This window comes from Notamacropus eugenii, chromosome 2 (assembly GCF_028372415.1).
Source record: "Notamacropus eugenii isolate mMacEug1 chromosome 2, mMacEug1.pri_v2, whole genome shotgun sequence".
NCBI classification, from domain to species: Eukaryota; Metazoa; Chordata; class Mammalia; order Diprotodontia; family Macropodidae; genus Notamacropus; species Notamacropus eugenii.
The window spans coordinates 386,807,355-386,827,581 of record NC_092873.1 but is presented as its reverse complement, the minus strand read 5'-3'; the positions used below and the strand labels follow the sequence as shown (position 1 = coordinate 386,827,581).

General features: G+C 38.2%; 1 protein-coding gene across 2 annotated transcripts; it reads left to right on the top strand.

Annotated features, from left to right (window-relative positions):
• Nucleotides 1-65: 65 nt before the first annotated feature.
• On the top strand, nucleotides 66-19,925 carry ARV1 (ARV1 homolog, fatty acid homeostasis modulator). 2 transcript variants are annotated; one of them, XM_072647459.1, is made up of 5 exons: nucleotides 66-377; nucleotides 13,665-13,784; nucleotides 14,734-14,887; nucleotides 18,604-18,828; nucleotides 19,664-19,925. In XM_072647459.1, the coding sequence occupies exons 1-5, from the start codon at nucleotides 207-209 to the stop codon at nucleotides 19,795-19,797; spliced, it is 804 nt and encodes a 267-aa protein (XP_072503560.1). In that variant the 5' UTR covers nucleotides 66-206; the 3' UTR covers nucleotides 19,798-19,925. The 2 variants fall into 2 exon arrangements, with proteins under 2 accessions (XP_072503560.1, XP_072503561.1); XM_072647460.1 differs by lacking the exon at nucleotides 66-377 and adding an exon at nucleotides 11,259-11,354.
• Nucleotides 19,926-20,227: the final 302 nt, after the last annotated feature.

Here is a 20,227-nt window from a genome sequence, read left to right as displayed (position 1 = left end):
AAGAGCGCTGATTCCTGGGAGTTGTAGTCCATGGCTCAGCCTGCACGGACCCTCGGAGCGGGGAGACAGAACTACGACTCCCGAGAGGGATTGCGCTACGTAGCCGTTCTCTCTCTACAAATTCTCCCGCCCCCTTATCCCCAAACCAGGAAGTCAGAGGCTAACTTGGGCCGCCGAGAAGGAGGCGGTGTTCGCGGACGGTGGAGATGGGGACCGGCGGGCGGAGCGGGCCACGGTCCGCGAAGGGAAGCGCGGAAAAAGCGGCAACGAACAACCCCCCCTCGGCCTCATGCCGCTACAGGTGCATCGAGTGTAACCACGAGGCGACGGAACTGTACAGGGACTATAACCACGGGGTGCTGAAGATAACCATCTGCGTGAGTGCCGGGCTCTGCGGGGTGCTGGAGATGGGGACCGGGGGGCCGGGAGGCCCGCGGAAGGGGGCGGGGCGGGGCGGGGCGGGACGCTCGAGGAATTCCTCGGGAGGTAAGGCGCTCCGTTGGGGGGAGGGAGGAAGAGAAGACTACAGGGTAGGTGAAATAAAGGGGAGCTTGGTGGCCCAGGTAAGAAGGATGGCAAGAGGGGCACCTTTTGTGTGTTCTGGTCAGGTGGCTGGGAGGACCGGGCATTCAGACCCTCCTCCGCCACCCCCAGCCTAACGAGCCGTGCAGAACCGTGTGGAAGAGCTACGTTTTCTATTCTGGTTTTTCTTTTGCCCTCTCTTCTCTCTTTTTTGGAGGTATCACTGCAAAGTATCTAAAGTATCCACTTAGACCTGGATTTTTGCCTTTTGCCTTTTAGTAGCCCTGTGACCCTTCACCTCGGTTTGGCCACAAGTACAGTGGGTGTGGGAATGCTTGTAGGTACCAAACTCTTTGGGTTATCGTGGGCTTCTGATGTGATTACACCCCAGGGAAATCAGTTGCCTCTCATTTTTCCCCCCTTAATCCATCAGTAAACATTTATTAAACTCCTGCTAGGTGCCAGGCGCTTTGCTGAACACTGAGGGTGTAAACAGAGGCAGAAGACACTCAAAGGAGTTTACAATCAAGCGGGGGGCTGAAACCTTCAGCCATATATGTGTGTATATATCAATGTATTTATGTACCTATGTGTGTGTGCGTTTATATGTTTTTCTTTTAACTTGTAAAGCTCTCTTTAGATCGTAACTTTCAGCTCTCCATCCTTTTATGCCCAAATTTTACCCTACATAGTCTCCACAAGTCCATGACCATCTCCCATTGGAAAGATTGAGATACTGCTGAAGTTATACAGGGTGTCCCAAATTAGCTTAAAAGCTTTACTTAAAAAAAAAAAAGACTTTGTAGCGGGGAGAAGGAAAAAAATCCTAGTGCTTTTCAATTGTTACTTGCAATTAGGCTTTACCTAAAACTCTACACTGACTTTTGGGACACCCGGTATAAACTATGACATGGAAGTTGCTTTGGTTACAAAAACTCCATCAAGTAGGCATATAATATCCATGTTATGTAGAACACTCTGTAGTTCTTGGGAAAACTTGTCCTTGTTCTCCAAAGGTTTAATAGAGTTTTTGTTTGTTTTTGGTCTGGGCCTGTGATTTTATAGGTCTGGTCAGAAAACTCTTTACCAAGGCAGATCAGTTATTAGACAGCTTACAGCTTTGGAGAGTTGCCTGGTTAAGTGACTTGCCAAGGGTGTGACGCATAAAGGCAGTATGTGTCAAAGGGGCAGTTTGAACTTCAGTGATTCTGACTTCCAGACTGGCCCCCTGTATCCAGTGTACCATGTTATATACAAGTTAGGCTTGTATAATAAGTACATAATTGAGTGTTAAGGAGGGCTAGCTAGCTGGGGCAAATTTAAGGAGGTGCCTAAGTTGAGTCCACATTTGGACTCACATTTATTCCCCAGACACAACCTTTCTCTTCATTTAAGAGAGAGAATTGAGGTGAAAGTATCCTTAAAGTTCACATAAGCAGATTTTTAACTACCAATTTTTTGTCATCCTGATTTTTTAGAGTAGTGATTATTTCATTTTATTTATCCTTAATTCCTAACAAAGTGCCTAACACATAATGGGCATTTAATAAATGCTTATTGGTTGATTTGATTGGGAAAGAAATACTGTAAATAAATTCTGTTCCTAACTGAATGAGTTCAGCTGCCTTAACCAAATAATTTGAAAAATGAGCACAAACAAGAAGACTTTGTGGGGGAAAAAATCTAGTGCGTTTGTTATTTGCAATTAATTACTACTGTTAGTACTGTGCTTATAGATTTTTGGTGTTAACTTGTGATGGAAATCTTTTTACATCCTTCAGAAACTGTTCTAACTTTTTGAGCTCTGCAGAGAGCACACTTTTAAGCAGTTTATAATGTAATAAATCCTGTCATAATATAATATGGGTCTAATTTATGTGTAGGGTTATTCCCCCATGATGTAGAGCATATAATGAACTCATTTCACCATGCTAATGCAGAGTGTAGCAAAATTTAAGACATTTTGGAGATGTTCCACTATCTCTTATCCTATATATCTCCTGTTTCTCTTTGAGAAGACACTAATAATTAATGCTTCCACTTTTCTCTCCTCTCACTTACTTATAAACCCTAGGCGACCTTGTCATTCACCTGAAACTGCTCTCTGAAATTACCAGTAATTTCTTAATTGCTAAATGTAATAGCCTTTTCTTAATCCTCATTCGTGATTTCTCTGTGTCCTTTAACACTAGCAATTATTCTTATTTTCTGCTCTTATTTTCACTCTCTCCTCTGGTTTTTGTGATACTTCATATGTCTTCTCCTACCTGTCTGATCCTTCTTTTACTGGACTTTGATCACAGCCATTACTCAGGGATATTTCCTTAGGGTCTTTCTTGGCCCTCTCTCTGTACCAAAAGTTCTCAGAGTGTGATCTGAGGACCCTGGGGGCCCTAAGACCTTTCAGAGGGTCTGTGAGGTAAAAGCTATTTTCAAGATAATATTAAGACATTTAAATGTGTAATGTGTGTGTAAATAAAATACCAGCTTTTGGGAGAGATCACCATAATTTTTAAGAATGTAAAGGGCTCCTAAGACCAAAAAATTTGAGAACTGCTGTTCTATTCTATCTCAGATACTCAAATAAAATAACATGTATACAGCACTTTGCGAAACTTAAAGCATTTTATAATGCTAGTTATTATTATCTCACTTGGTGATGTCATCAGCCCCCATGGATTCAATAATCATCTTAATCAGATGATTCCCATATTACATATCCTGACTTAGTCTTTCCTGAGCTCTTTCTTCCCTCACTTTGCACTACTCTAACTGGATGTCCCATTGACATCTCACACTTAACATGTTCAAACAAAACTCAATATCTTTCTTGCAAAATTCTTTGCTCTTTAGAAGTCTCTATTACTGTCAAAGACACCACCATCCTTCCAGTTACCCAGGTTCAGTATCAGGTTCATCTTCAACTCCACACCTCCTCTCATCCTGCATATCTAATCCATTGCCAAGTCTTGTCATTTCTAGCTTCACAACATCTCTCCTTTATGTCCCCTTCTCTCCACTCACATAGCCACCACCATGACACAGGCTGTCATCACTTCTCTCCTGGACTAATACAGTGGCTTTTTGATTGGTCTCTCTGATTCAAGTGTTTCACCACATTAATTCACCCTCCATTCAGCTGTCAAAGTGATTTCTTTACTCACTAAATTCTAGTAGCTCCCTATTAGCTCCAGGAAAAATATAAAATTCTATTTGATTTTTAAAGCCTTTTGCGCTCTGGCTCCTTCCCACCTTTCCAGTCTTCTTACACTTTATCCTCTTCCACATACTCTTTGGTGCTCTGGCCTTTTTGCTACTTCTCAGACATGCCATGCCATTTCACTAGCTGTCCCCATGCCTGCTCTCCCTTTTTGTATCTACCTCCTGGCTTCCCTGATTTCCTTGAGGATTCAGTTCAAACCCTAAACCACCAGTGAAAGACTGGTCTCCTTCCTCCCTTCCCCCACTCCCCAAGTGTCTTCCCTGACATTATCTTCCACTTCCACTGTATGTATCAAGTATGTAAAATTTTTGCATGTTGAATGGTGAGTTCCTCGAGGTCAGGGACCATGTTTTTGTCTTTCTTTGTGTCCTCATTATTTAGCACAGTGCTTGGCACATAATAAATACTAATGCTTCTTGACTTACTATTGACTAATATTTACTATCCGGTGGAAATACCATTACTTAGGAAACACATTTTAGTTACGTTAAATTAGTTTATAAGGAGTACCTGGCCAATTAGATTTGTTTAAATTCCAACATGGAATGCTATTCCTTATCTTGCTTCTCCCAAAGTGCTCATTAAATTGGAGTGGGCAGATGTGGGGGAGTCAGTGGAACTCATGCTTTAGAATGAGGTTGGTCTAAATAAAATAGGGTGAGAAGCAGCCTAGTAATTACAGCAAATAAATGGTACATATATGCCCCACCTTTATTTCATTCCCTCTGCACCACCTTTTACTCATCCAAATCACCTCTTAGTATATCCATCTTGTCTCTCTTAACTAAGGAGCCTGGCTGCTGCTGCACCAGCTTATCTTTTTACATGTTTTCCTGATTTCCTTCCCTAGCTACATGTAGCCTGACTTGTATATTTAGAAGAAAGTCCTTGACATTATCAATTTGATAAATAAGGTGAGGTTTGGCTTCTTATAGAGCTGAAGTGAAAGATTTAGGATGATGAGACCAAGGAAGCTGGAATTAGTAAAAAGAGGAAAGTAACTTGAAAGATTTGAACATTTTTTTCCCTTACTCTGATTTTATCAGCTATGCTACCCTGCCTCTTAAGACTACCTTTCCTCCTGATTCTAGTGTAGTGTTTTAGCTATCATACCATGCTGCCTTTATAACTTGGTTACTACAGAGGTAAAATTAAAGTGAAACTACATCCACCTTCATTTATTCAGTTGGGAACTTTAGCTTCTTGATACCTTTCACTTTTTTTCTCCAGTAAAATAACTTTTTGTTAGTCTGTTCTGATGTTTTTAGACTTAGAGGGTCAGATATTAAATGCTTCAATTAATTTTATTCTTCTCACTCTATGATTTTTAATTAAAAATTCCATTAAATTACTCGTAGTTCCAATCTATTTGCAAATTCATCACCTTTTCACCTGTCAATACATTTTTCCAAAGCTTCATTAGCATTCTCTTGAGATTTTCAAGTTGTTGCTTCAACAACTTAGAGTTGTTCATTAACTGTGTGATTTCATTACTGTTGAAATGAGCAAAATATAAATTTCCCAGTGAATCTGGTCACTTCAACAAACTAGGATTCTCTCTAAATTCCTGTTCTAAATTCTGTCTCCCTTTTATAGGAGGCCCCCAAACTCATTAATTTAGTCCTAGAAGCCTGGAGTCTGTCCTGAAAAAGCCAAGTTCTCTCTTCTATTACACATAATTCCTCAAAGCCTTCTAGAGTAGCCAAGAATCCCCACCCTGGCCCCAAACTCATAGGCATCTTTCCAAAGTCCCATATTGCTTGAGAGAGAACAAGGTTTTCCCTTCCTCTCACCTTATCCTGACAGGCCCATGACTGTTGGGACTATACCAGGGACTTCTTTGCCCATCAAACTGTAGGTATGAAAATCTCTTAACACAGGACTGGGATTCAGAAATCCCTAAATCAAGTAACAGCTACTTTACATGGGTTCCTAGTAGCTTTCAGGAAACACTTTGTTGATGAAACCAGTAAATCATAATATCTTCACTTCATTTGCTGCAAAAATAGTCAATTGACAATGACTTGGCTCCAAACTCCTGCCCAGCACTTCAGTATTTCAATGGATCTGTAATCTCACTGACATAGGTACTCCCTTCAAAGATGTAGTTCATCCCATCCAGTCCTCCTCAACCTGTTCACCTCTCATCCTGTTGTTCCTCCCCAGGGGGTCCACCCAACTTGCTGAGGATATTCCTTTAGGCCTGTTGACTTGCATAGATAACTAACTCCTTTCTTATCTCTCATTCTCCTACAAAAATGACCCACCTTTTACCATCTTAAACTGCTTCTCTTGTGAAATTTTTCATTGATAGTGTGTTGACATCTTCACATTTTCCATTGCCCTTTGGGTGACCCACAGTGTTAGTGCTTCAGAGGCAAGCATTCTTTAACTCAGTCATATAGTTTCACCAGAAGAATATCATTGTTAAAAAGATTGACATTTATTTCAAGAAGAAATTTGAGGCTGTTTAAAGCATTGCAAAATTTCCCAAAGGAAATGCTGCCTATTCTCTTTATGTGCAATTCTGGACCCAGTTTATTATCCACATTGTCTGCCCAATATATGTGTACTAATGTATCAGTTCTGTGAATTTGTTCATCTACTATAGATGTGGATAATAGGTCTTCATTCTTTTGGTTTTTCCTGTGTGAATGGATAATGGTGCCAAACTCTTTTGAGTAATTATAAATGTCATTTAGGAAGCTCTGAAATGTTCTAGGACTTGATACAATCAGGACAAACAGCAAATGGAAGACCTCAGAATCTAATTTTTTTAATTTTTTCTTTAAATTTTATTTATTTTTAGTTTTCAGCATTCATTCCACAAGATTTTGAGTTCCAAATTTTCTCCCCATCTCTCCCTTCACCCTACTCCAAGACACCATGCATTCTGATTACCCCCTCCCCCAATCTGCCCTCCTTTCTATGACATCCCTCCCTTCCCTTATCCCCCTCTTCTCTCTTTTCTTATAGGGCAAGATAGATTTCTATACCCCATTAACTGTAATTTTATTTCCCAGTTGCATGGAAAAACAATTCTCAGCATTCATTCCTAAAACTTTGAGTTCCAGCTTCTCTACCTTCTTCCCTCCCTACCCATCCCCACTGAGAAGGTAAGCCATTCAATATGGGCTATACATGTGTAGTTATGCAAAAGACTTTCATAATAGTTATGTTGTAATAGACTAACTATATTTCCCTCCTTCCTATCCTGCCCCCCATTTATTCTGTTCTCTCTTTTGACCTTGTCCCTCCCCAAAAGTGTTTACTTCTAATTATTCCCTCCTCCCATTTGCCCTCCCTTCTGTCATCCCCCCACATCCCACTTATCCCCTTCTTCCCTACTTTCCAGTAGTATCCAGTAAGATAGATTTTCATACCAAATTGAGTGTGCATGTTATTCCTTCTGTAAGCCAAATGTGATGAGAGTAAGCTTCCTTTTTCCCTCTAACCTCCCTTCTTTTCCCCTCCATTGAAAAAACTTTTTCTTGCCTCTTTTATGAGAGATAATTTGCCCCATTCCATTTCGCCCTTTCTCTTCCCAATATATTCCTCTCTCACTCCTTAATTTTGTTTTTTTAGATATCATCCCTTCCTATTCAACTCATCCTGTGCCCTCTGTCTACATGTATATAATCCCTCCAACTGACCAAATACTGAGAAAAGTCTTGAGTTACAAATATTATCTTTCCATGTAGGAATGTAAACAGTTCAACTTTAGTAGGTCCCTTATGATTTCTCTTTCCTGTTTACCTTTTCATGCTTCTCTTCATTCTTGTGTTTGAAAATCAGATTTTCTCTTCAGCTTTGGTCTTTTCATCAAGAATGCTTGAAAGTCCTCTATTTAATTGAATGACCATTTTTTCCCCTGAAGTATTATATTCAGTTTTGCTGGGTAGGTGATTCTTGGTTTTAATCCTGGTTCCTTTGACTTCTGGAATATCATATTCCAAGCCCTTCAATACCTTAACGTAGAAGTTGCTAGATCTTGTGTTATCCTGATTGTATTTCCACAGTACATGAATTGTTTCTTTCTGGCTGCTTGCAATATTTTCTCCTTAACCTGGGAACTCTGGAATTTGGCTACAATATTCCTAGGAGTTTTTCTTATTGGATCTCTTTCAGGAGGTGATCAGTGGATTCTTTCAATATTTATTTTACCCTCTGGTTCTAGAATCTCAGGGCAGTTTTCCTTGATAATTTCATGAAAGATGATGTCTAGGCTCTTTTTTTGATCACGGCTTTCAGGTAGCCCCACAATTTTAAAATTGTCTCTCCTGCATCTATTTTCCAGGTCAGTTGTTTTTCCAATGAGATATTTCACATTGTCTTCTATTTTTTCATTCTTTTGGTTTTGTTTTATAATTTCTTGATTTCTCATAAAGTCATTAGCTTCTATCTGCTCTATTCTAATTTTTAAAGAACTATTTTCTTCAGTGAGTTTTTGAATCTTCTTTTCCATTTGGCTAATTCTGCTTTTTAAAGCATCCTTCTCCTCATTGACTTTTTGGACGTCTTTTGCCAATTAGTTTAGTCTATTTTTAAAGGTGTTATTTGCTTCAGCATTTTTTGGGGGTCTCCTTTAGCAGGCTGTTGACTTGCTTTTCTTGATTTTCTTGCATTGCTCTCATTTCTCTTCCTAATTTTTCCTCCACCTCTCTTACTTGATTTTCAAAATTCTTTTTGAGCTCTTTCATGGCCTGAGACCATTGCATATTTATTTTGGAGGTTGTGGATGCAGAAGCCTTGACTTTTATGTTTTCCTCTGATGGTATCCTTTGTTCTTTCCCATCCAAAAGGATGGAAGAAGATACCTGTTCACCAAGAAAGTAACCTTCTATAGTCTTATTTTTTCCCCCTTTTTGGGCATTTTCTCAGCCAGTTACTTGACTTTTGAGTCCTTTGTCAAGAGGAGGGTATACGCTGGGGACCTGTAAATTCTCAGTTCCTCCAAGGTGGCACAATCAAGGGAGAGGAGTTTTCTTCTCTCCTGGCCTGCACTCTGATCTGGGAGCAACTACAAGCTTTTCTGCCCTGGATCTATGAGTAAAATTCCCTCCCCAGAGCCTCCACCAGCTCCACACCCGCCAGCACTCTTCCTCACTCCAAGACCACCGCTAAGAGCTGACACGCAGATCAGCAGCTTGATTTCCCCAGGGGCTTTAGGTCAAGGGCTCCAAAAATGGAAGCTGCTGCTGCCTGGGGCAACCTGGGGCCAGGGCTAGGTCAGGAGGACCCTGCTCCCTTCTTATCCAGGTGAAAGAGCTTTCTCACTGACTTTTGAAGCTGCCTTTGGTGTTTGTAGATTGAGTAATCTGAGAACTGCAGCTGCTGCCAGGGATTCTGCCTCCTGAGGCCTGCTCCTGTCCTGTCCCTGCTGTACTACATGGCCAGAGCTGGGCTGTGTTTCATGGGCTGTGCTCCGCTCCGTGTCCCGTGCAATAGACCTTTCCTGTTGACCCTCCAGGCTGTTTTGGACTGGGTGTCTCCTTCACTCTGTCATTTTGTAATGTCTGGTGCTCTAGAATTTATTTAGGGTCATTTTTTACAGGTATTTTATGGGCCATGGAGGGAGAGCTAGAATAGGTGCATCTTTCTACTCCACCATCTTGGCTCCCAGACCTCAGAATCTATAGGAGTCCTATTTAACCTTGACCCTGCTCTGTAGCTCCCACAGGATAGAAGGAAATACCTTTAAACATGTATGTGTCTGTTTTATGCTTGATTTGATATTATTAATCAGAGGGTTGTCCCAAAAAAATATTTTTTGTTAGAGTTTAAAGAAATCTTGTATAATTTAAAAATATGCATAGCAGACACAAGGAGGTCTTTTAAGGCAGCTTTTACACTCCCAAATCAAGTTTTTTCTCTTAACACTTACAAAAAGTGCAGTGTTACTTTGAATCTCTATTCTTTTCAATCAGTTGCATGATGTCACAGGTGTGGCCTGCTTAGAGTATCATCAGTGAAAGTCTGCTCCCTTCTCTCCTCTTTCTGTGCTCTATTTTTGTGACTGTATCAGTTTTCATGGGTTTAATTATCATCTTTTTGTAGAAGACTCCCAGATCTTTATAATCAGCCTGAATTCCTCCTGAGCTAAAATTCAACATTGCCAGCTACCTGTTGGACATTTTAAACTGGACATAGCTCAGGTGCCTCAAACTTCAAAACAGAACTCATTGTCTTTCCACTAAAACCCACTCCTTTCCTGAATTTCTTTTGAAAGTAACACCATCATTCCAGTCACCTCAACTGCTCACTCCAGTCAGTTGCTAAATGTTATCAATTTTTCCTCAGCAACTTTTCTCATATTTCTCTCTTTCTGTCTGCTCAGATTAGTTCAGGTATTCATTATTTCTCACCTGGAAAATTATTGTGGTAGCCTTTTAATGAGTGCCTGTGCCTCAAGTCTCTCCCCTCTCTAATTCATTGTGTGCTTAGCTGGTAAACGGATGGGCCTAAATAGCAAACTGACATGTCACTACTCTATTCTGTAAACTCGGTGATGTCTGTGACCTCTAGGATCACATATAAGCACTTAATACCCTTCATAGCCTGGGTCCACCCTGCTTCTCTAGGTTTATCAGCCATTATTCCCCTTCGTGCACCTTCTGGTCTAATCGTACTGACTTCCTCACACTCAACTCTGTGCCTTTACTTGTCCACCATGCCAGGAATTCATCTCCTCTCTACTGTCCATAGAATCCCTAGTTTCCTTCAAAGCTTAGCTCAATGCCACCTTCTACCCCAAAACTTTTCTTGATACCCTCTGCCTGTTAGTGCTCCTCCCCCCAAACCACTTTGTGTTTGTTTTGTGTATACATAAATTTGTATGTGCTCTTCAATACAGCGTAAGTTTTTTGAGCTCAGGGACCTCCTGATTTTTGTCTCTGTATCTCCAGTATCTAGCACAGTACCTGACACATAGTAAGTGCATAATAAATGCTTATTTATTATTTTTCCTGTTTTCCGTAAGGATGTCCTTCATGTTTGTCTAAATTATTCTTATTTTGTAAAGATGGTAAAAGGTATATGGGCTAGTGGTTAACATTTTCTTAGTTGTCTTTTTATTTAGTGGTAATAAGGTCCATCTTTTTTTCCCCAAACTTTTGGTATCCTTCTTTCATCTGTCTTGAGAATCCAGACCTTAACACCCTTAAAATTGTGTTACCTCCAGCTTACACCAACTCTGTGTATACTTGATCTAGTCCTTTTTCCTGTGTTTGTTTTTTTCAGTCCCATTCTACCTCATGCTGGTGGGGGTTAGTGTTTTGTCATAGAAATCTCAACAAATCTTTTCCCTTTTCTCTCTTTATTGTCATCCTTTCAGTAATGTTTTTAAAAAACCTAGGAATGATTAGCTTAATTGTGTCTGTCCTAAAATAGCCTATGAATTTATTTTCCTTTCATTGTTTTTTATGTTACAAAGTGCTACTCCTCAGTCTTCCGTTGTGTTCCTCTGTAAGATTCTACAAAGGCTCTGTGTTATCTTTCTCCTTGGCAACAGTGATAGAATCATTTGATCTGAGCACTGGAATGATCTCAAGGGCCATCCATGCCAAACATACCTGAACAAGAGTACTCTCTTCCACATCCCAGAAAAATGGTCATTTGACTTTTACTTGAAGACTTCCACCTTCTGAGTGATCCATTATGTTTACGAATAGTTGTGATTGTTAGGAAAGTATTTCTTGCATCATATCTAAATTTGATTCTTTTCAGCTTTTACACATCACTCCTAGAGTTCTGCCTTGAAAGAATAAATAAGTATAATCCTTCTTCCAAAGAATAGGCCTTCAGATACTTGAAGATGGCCATCCTGTCCTCCTATCTCCGCATCTTGTCCAAGTTTTATTTCCCTAGTTCTTTCAACTAGTTCTCGTAGAGCATGAACTTGAGACCCTTCACCATCATGGTTATTCTTCTCCAGATACTTAGCCTATCAATGTCCTTCCTGAAATGAACTAAACACAGTATTGCAAATGTTTTCTGACTAGTGAAGAGGACAGTAGGACTACAACTTCCTTAGTGTTCTGTGCCTCTCTTAATGAAGCATAAATTTAAATGGCTGAAAGTTTCTAGATTCTTTTGGTTTTATAGCTACTGATTTACTTCCTTAGGAGATAGTGATAGTCTATGTCTCAGTCTGTTCTTTTATCCATTTCCCATTTAATAGCCTTAGTTACATGTTTCATTTGAATAGGTTGGGCTTACCTCAGTTGAAAACCATGCCTTTCTTCTAATTTGATACTAAAATTGTTCTTTCCTCCACTGACTCAATGGGCTTAATCATACATATGTAGTTGATTCTCACGTTATTAACCAGTGTTCTTATCTGTTGAAAAACAGTACATTTTGAGTTTTCTGATATTTCTTGGTGTTCACATCTAACATCTACCAACTCTTTCCTTGAAGAAAATCATGATATATTAGTGAAGCTTATGTACACTCTGCAAACCTGTAGCCTCCCTTCATTTCTTACTCCTTGAACCATGTTTTCCAAAACATGTTTTACCATCTTCCCGCAAACCCATATTAACATTGAAGCCACTGAGTATTACAGTATATACTGAGTAATACAGAGAGCCTTATCGAGTTTTTTTGATAGGATTTCCTCACTTCCTCATCCTCTACAGCATTTGGCTTCAATAGTGGTCTTTTTCGCAGAAGTTAATATGAATACTGTAATATACAATGACCAGGTATTCCATGGATCCTTGGAAAGGATGCTTTTTGTTGCTTTTGGAATCATGATAAAGTCAACTCCACAAACTATTATTTGCTTCTACAAAGAGAATTCATGAGGGATCACCCCATTGAGCAACAGCGACTTCCTTTTGTCTTCTGGTTTCATTTATAACAAGAATTTTCAAACTGATAATTATTTAGTTCCTCCAGTAATCTATAGACAGTAACTACAGTGAGGTGGCAGAGTGGTCAGAGTGCTAGATTTGGAATCAGACCTGAATTCCATTCCTACTCTAGACATTTAGCTATGTGATCCTGGGCAAATCAGTTAACCTCCCTTGATCTCAGTTTCTTCATCTTTAAAATGGGAATAATAATAACTCCTACTTCCCAGGGCTGTTGTGAGGATCAAATGTGATCATAGTTGTAAAACACTTAGTGCAGTGCCTGTCACATAATAGGCATTATATCAATGCTAGCTTTAAAACCTCACCTATTATTATTACTAAATGAATTTATACATATATATGTGTGTGAGTATAGACACACACATACACGTACATATACACATATATGTGTAGCTTTGCAAACTTTAAGGCACTATATAAATGCTAGCTGTAAATTGAACAAGGACCTCAGCATTAGAAGATCTACAGCTAAATTAATGTTTTGAGACACTAAAAATTTATTCCTGCCGTCTTCTTTCTGCCACTCTTCCACCATTGCTGACAAAGCAGAAGGTTAAGCCTTGAGGGTTACAGTGTGGTTCTCATTTTGGTGTGGAGTTGATTTGGATCCCCAGAGGCTTTATGTCAGCAGAGTTCAAACTCTTTCAGGTTCTACCAAGATGAGAAGAATTTAAGTACAATCTGAACAATGTCTGATTTCTGAGGACCAGCCTACCTAAAGATAAAGTCATCCTTGGTACACTAGGTGCTTGGCAATTCTTTATTCTGACAACTCATGAAACTATGCCCAATTCAGCCTTTAAATACAATTTTACATATAGTTCTTTGAATTTGAGGTTAAAATATTAATAGTTCTAGCCTGGAAGATTATGTAATTTAGAACAAACTTTGGGACCACATCTGTATTTAATCACAATTAGTGAAACTATCAGTGTAACCTTATTTTCCAGCACCAGAATAGCACAGGTATTTTTAAATCTGTAAGATTTCATAATGTAGATTTACTTGTCCTCACATAATCTTATCTTGAAATATTTCAGAAGTCTTGCCAGAAGCCTGTGGACAAGTACATTGAGTATGATCCTGTTATCATCCTGATCAATGCCATTTTATGCAAAGCGCAGGCCTATAGGCATATTCTTTTCAATACCAAGATAAATGTAAGTTGTATATTTTTCTCATTTTTACATCGTTTGAAAACTATTTTAAATGTCTAGGAAACTGATAAATCAATAGCACTATTTACACTGTTTACAGATTTTGCTATGCTATGCTATTTTGCTGTAATTCCTTTCGAGGGAATCTGGGTATAGAAAAGCCCTTCCTACCATTTAATCTTGGAAGTCTTCATGAAAGAAGCAGGCTTTCAGAGGTCCATTTAATTTATTGAATTGAAATCTGTTTAATGATTTAGATCAGCAAATACTGCATAAACGGTAAGGCAGTAACAGATTTGTTTGTCCACCATTAGTAAGTCTTAGTGCTTTAAAAGGATAACAGAGAGAGTTGATGCTTTGTGTGCTGTCTGTCTATATCTCCTCAGCAAGCTTAGGCCTGATCCTTTCTGCTTGTAGAAATCTTGGAGGTCAGAAAGATTTTAATTTATAGACAAGGCACATGTCAAGTTTGAAAGGATCAGCTCAAGTTTCCTAGTGTTTTCTGTTTTTGCAGCAACTTTAATCTTTGGAATTTTCAGTTGGTTTGTATTTGTCTTTATCACTTTATAGCACACGGTCTAGATTAGGACTGGAGTCAGTGTTGTTAGGAATGTTACAGTCAGTCCAAATGGCTTTAGTGAGATACAGGTTAAGTTAATGTTGCCCTTGTTTTCTTGCTTCTCCTCTCATCACTACACATCACTTTTGGGTGCTTTCTTCTGTTCAAAAGGAACTAAAGAAGAGCTTGCAGATCATATAATTAATTAGTGAAGTGGTGTGAAGAATGAATGCAAATGTATTGTTAATTTGACAGTCCTAAGTTTAAAAAGCTATTAAATGGGAACTTCCTTAGCAAAAATAAATACTTTACAGGATTTTTGCCTTATTGATATTAAGTATGTTTGGGCTGTTTCTCTACCTGCCTTCAGTGCCAGGTGTTTTTGGTTGTCAGATCCATGGGAAGCTCTGCATATTTTGTTTGCTTTGTGAAGCATATCTGAGGTGGTTGCAGCTGCAAGATTCAAGCCAGCACACTGACCCTGATGACTTAATAAGATACGCCAAAGAATGGGATTTCTATAGAATGTTTACAATAGCTTCTTTAGGTAAGAAGTCATTCTTTATATTCCTACTGAAGTATTAATCTTCATTAAAACCTCAGAGAGGCTTGATCAGTTATATTCAACCAAAAATGTCTACTCTGTTTACTATGCCAGACACTAAGGAGTTAAAAACAAAACTGTCTGCCCCCAAAGGAGTTTACATTCTCGGGGTGGATACTATCTGTACACAAAGTAAGTAATACAGGGGAATTTAAGGAGGGACAAAATGCTAGCACCAAGAGGACTTTTAGTGGGATGTAGCATCCTAGCTGCCCCTTGAATAAAGTTAAAGATCTGGAAGGGCAAAGGTGAGAAAAAGATGTGTGTCATGCATGACAAATGACCAGGACAAAGGCACAGAGATGGGAGATGGGCTGCTGAGTTCAGAATGAAGGGGTCAGATGAACTGGAATGGAGAGGTTGAGATTAAATTATAAAGTCTGCCATTAACCTGCTCTGTGAGATTAAACTTGAGTTTTTTGGGTTTTGGTTTGGTTTGGTTTGGTTTTCTTTGCTTTTTCACATGAAATGAGAAAAATCATTCTTCATCCAATAGCTTTTAGAAAATGTTTTGGAGTACCATATAAATGCCATTGTAATAATATATCTCATTAATTCAATATATTTTATTAATTTAGTGACCAATTATTCAACTTAAAAGAACTGGATAAATAAGCTAAGCAGGTTTGCAGTATATGCAGATATATACTTATCACATTTGTCCTACATCTGCTGTGTTTATAACATTCAAATACTCGATTTGGCCAGTGGGAGGATTCTTCCAGACATTCTTCTCTTTGAATGCTGCTGTCTTAATAAATGGTATTTATATACCACTTCCTTTAAGATGTGCAAATCATTTCACACCATCTCAATTTGAGCCCTATAAAAGATGTTTTATGGGTGATATTACCTCTGTTTTGCAGATGAGAAAACAGACATGTAGAAAGAAGTTAAATAACTTTCCTAGAGTCACAAACTTAGTTAATGTGTGGAACAGGATTTGAACTCAACTGTTGCTTATTCCAAGTTCAGAATACTGTCACCACACCAAAGTAGGGATATTTTACCAGTTGGACATGAATTATGTGGACAGATGAATAAAGCGTAATATTTAAAAGGATAATTGCTATCTCCTGAAGATATATAAAAACTCATCTCCACAGTGGCCTAGTTTGCCCAATGATCAATAGCCTTTCTGACCTTTGACCATGAATCCTGACCATTCCAAAGCTAAAGGCACCTAAAGAGCCAAGCAATCTGAATTACAGAGGAAAGATATACAGAAATCCCATCTGAGAACTGACTGATCCATCACCCCACAGATGATAGACTATACCTTCTATTGTACCTCTTGAGTAAAATGTAGGTGTGTATAAATGTAGTTCGGGCAGCTAAGTGGCTACGTAGCACAGAGGATGGAGTATCTGACCTGGAGTCAGAAAGACTCATCTTCTTGAGTTCAAATTTGGCCTCAGATACTTATCAGCGGGGTGATCCTGGGTGATACAGCACTGTTTGCCTCAGTTCCTCATCTGTGAAATGTCAAACTTCTGTACTATTTTTGGGAAGAAAACGCTAAATGGGGTCATGAAATGACTAAACAATAAATGTATTTATAAATAGGGATAAGATATATCTTTCTGAGTTTCTCATAAATGCTTTTGGGATTTGAAGAAAAGTCTGCTTATTTATCTCAACATTTGAAACCTAAACAAGTGTTTACAAACCAAGACTATCCAGGCCCCTTGTTTACTGAGACTAGCTGTTGATGTTAATAACAACAGATAACATATTTATATAGTGCTTCAAGGTTTGCTCAGCATTTTATATATATATATATATATATATATATATATATATATATATATTTTCTCATTTTACAACCCTGTGAGACAGATGCTACTATTAGTCTTATCTTACAGATGAGACTTAAAACAACTTATCAGTGATATCACTTCCAATAATTGTCTTGTGCTTTACTTGGGTATAACTACCATTATTTTAAAATAACTGATGACAGACTTTCTAGCAACAAACATCCTAGCTTCCAGTAATTTCTTTTCTCCAGTATCAAAAACTAAGCAGAGTAAACTAAACTACTTCTTGAGTGGGAAACCTTAAATTCCTGTAGGATCACTTATTCTGATTTATTCATGCAGGGAGTTAAATATATTGTTTTCTAGTTGTTGAATTGTTTAATGTGTGTATGACATCTTCACCATTAGGTTGTGAGCTTTTAGTGGCCAAAAGAATACCCTCATTTTGTGTCCCCCACAACACTTAGCATAGTACTGTGCATGCAGTAGCAACCAGGTTCATTAATTGAATTTAGGAATAAAGTGTCCCATTCAATTCAAGAAAAGCTGCAATACAAACCTGCAGTGGATGCTCTGTAAGTGTTGATTAATACACAGACACTCATCTATATTTTTATTCCAAAGGAAACCTATCAAAGACTATCCGTCTACTCTTTAAAATAAGGGGAGAACTTCTTATAAATTTCAGATACTATATTTTCTTTCCTTAAAGTCCTTTGTGCTTACCACTGGAAAACTTAAAATGATCTAATCTATATGACTGAAGCATCAATTCACAAATTTTCTATAGAAAACTGTTGGAGACCTTGACTTCTGTTAAACAAGAGGAAAAAGCAAAGCTTTTCAGTTCTACCAATACCACATTAGATATGTATTTATTCCTCATTTTCAAGGAATTCCAAGTAGAGTATCAATACTATGTCTCCTCTTTCTTGTGAAAAAGATCATAGATTTTATAGAACTTTAGAGTTGGAGGGGGTCCTAGGATCCTTCTAGTCCAACCTTTTCTTTTTATAATTGAGAAAACTGAGACAACCTTTTTTTTACATACTTTATAAATAAAGACAGTGGAGGCTCAAATTTTCCCTAATTGAGAAGTGGATCTAAAGCCAACTTCTGTTTTTTTTTTTTTAAATTAATATATCCTTTCCCCTGTCCCTCCATTCCCACTGAGAAATGAATGAAGCCCTCTATACATAGCTACAGAATCTCACAAAACAATTTCCCCCATTAGCCATGTCTCCAAATGTATGTTAGAACCAGTTTCCAAATCTGAAGTCTTGTTAAAAGGGTCCCGAGGAGTCCTCCTATCCAAGAATACATTCAGATAGCCTTCTTTGCAGATAGTCAACTAGTTTTTTCATTGAAATTGTCTAGGCCAGGAACTTCATAATAAAAAGGTAACTTAAAGAAAGAAAAATAATCATTTAGATAACATGTACAGTCAGTCCCTTCCATTTGCTCTCTTGGGAATAAGTCCTCTAGATCTGAATTTAGACCTCTTGTTCCCTGTTCTATCCTTTCTTCCCTTTTAAGCTACACATGAGAAATCATAGTCTTTTGGAAATTTGGCACATTGCCTCTAGATACTGAAGAAATAGGAACTGAAAATCTAAGAAAAAATTTCAAGTGCTCGTTGAATCTGTCTGTCTTGTTGAATTATCTCATAACTATAAGTAGGGAAACACATGAATCAAGTTGGGTTTAACTGTGTTTCATTAATCACATTAGCACTGTTTGACTAACAAAAGCGAGAGGTCCAGAAAAAGAGAGAAATCCTGGTAAAACATTTCTCATGAAATCTGCTGATCAGTTTTTAGAATTAGGGTTTATTTGTTTTTAGGTGGGGTTTGGTTTTGATGTGATGATTCAGACTTTCCATTTTCATTTCCTCTATAGAACAAATGGCTTTCTTTATTGGAATTTTTGCTGGTTTGTGGCTAATCCAACCCACAACACTGAGAAGAAAGTCCAACTTCATTTTGCTTCTGAAAGCACTACTATTGTCCAGCTATGGGAAACTCCTGCTGATTCCAGCTGTCATTTGGGAACATGACTACACTCCTCTGTGTCTCAGACTTATAAAATTATTTGTCCTTACATCAAATTCTCAGGCAATCAGAGGTATATATTTTAATTCCTGTTTGTCAATTTCCATTATGTATTTGGCAAAGAAATAATTTAATCCCATGTATCTAGGGCACATAACTTTAAGATCATAATAAATGCTGGGGTTCTTCATAGACTAATACTCCACCATATATTTGTATAGCGCATGTACGGTTTCCAAAGCATTTCTACCTATCTGCATGCACAGTACAGTGACATTATTAGCTAGGCAAGGTAAATGGTATTATCCCCATTTTATTAATGAAGAAACAAAGATTCAGAAACACTAAATGACTTGCTCTTGGCCACTCAGCTGGTAAGTGGAGGAGTTAGGATAAACCCCTTTTGCATTTCTTAATTTTTTTCTTACACAAATCCAAATCAAGTAGTGGAAATCAAAAGTTACTCTTTTACAAAGTTCTTATTTGAACTTGGTACTTGTTTATTCATATGAAAACTCTTCTCAATCTTTGTGTTGCCTTTAGTACTATTTGCGTTACCTTTTGCTTTTATATTATTTCTAATATTAACACCTCCTTACTGGTATCCCCTCTTTATTTTGCATTTCCTATAGTTTGGTTCTTGTCATAGGAGGTGAAGAGACAGTATTGTCACTGTAAGCAAATTTTTGTGCTCAATCATGTGATACTGGTGACAGTAGAAAGGTATACAGGTGCAAAGGTATGGGAGAAGATAGCAGCAGTAGTAAATGTAGTTCAGTGCAGGTTCCATAGAACAAATACATTAAAAAATAACTCTAAGCCTACATTTTCTGTAACCCTGTAAATAATTTATATCTCGCCAGTTTATTAACTTCGTAAATACTGAGTGATTTTCATTTCTTTTGCAGTGACCCTAAACATCAGTCGCAAGCTTTCTTTGTTGGCCATCCTGAGTGGATTAGTGTTAGAGAGCAGTGTGGTCTGCTTCTTCCAAAGGATGGGATGGGATGTAGAAAGTGATTGTTCCATCTATAAGACGTAAGATTTCTCTTGAAGATAAAGAAGAAAAACATGTATGATCATGACTTTCAGGAAAGTGTCTTAGATGTGGACATGAATTCTTTTTTATGAAAAGTTAACCAAATAAAGTAATGTGCACTAGCAAAGTAACTGGGTATATGGTGCCATTTTTTTTCTGGAATACTGGTTATATTTCAGTATTTAATTAAATGGTTGCTTTTTTGTGCCTAAGACTTTATGCCTTGTTCTGCTGTGTTCTTTGTACCAATCTCCTGCCCTAGATCATTTCCCTGTCCTTTCTTTGCTCTTTTTCCTGGACCGTAATAGTATTTCTGGAAAAAGTTACAGAAATGTTCTGACTAAGCCCAGGAAATATTAATGTTATGTAGGTTTAACTGGGCCCTCACTACTGTTTAACTAGCCTTTGTTTTTTTATTGATGGGTGTTCCAAA

Excerpts from the sequence above, each read along its gene's own strand:
- ARV1 (XM_072647459.1), top strand. The coding sequence starts at position 207 with ATGGGGACCGGCGGGCGGAGCGGGCCACGGTCCGCGAAGGGAAGCGCG. Across the intron at positions 378-13,664 it reads TGCTGAAGATAACCATCTGC|AAGTCTTGCCAGAAGCCTGT; the intron begins GTGAGTGCCGGG and ends GAAATATTTCAG. Across the intron at positions 14,888-18,603 it reads GTTTACAATAGCTTCTTTAG|AACAAATGGCTTTCTTTATT; the intron begins GTAAGAAGTCAT and ends TTTCCTCTATAG.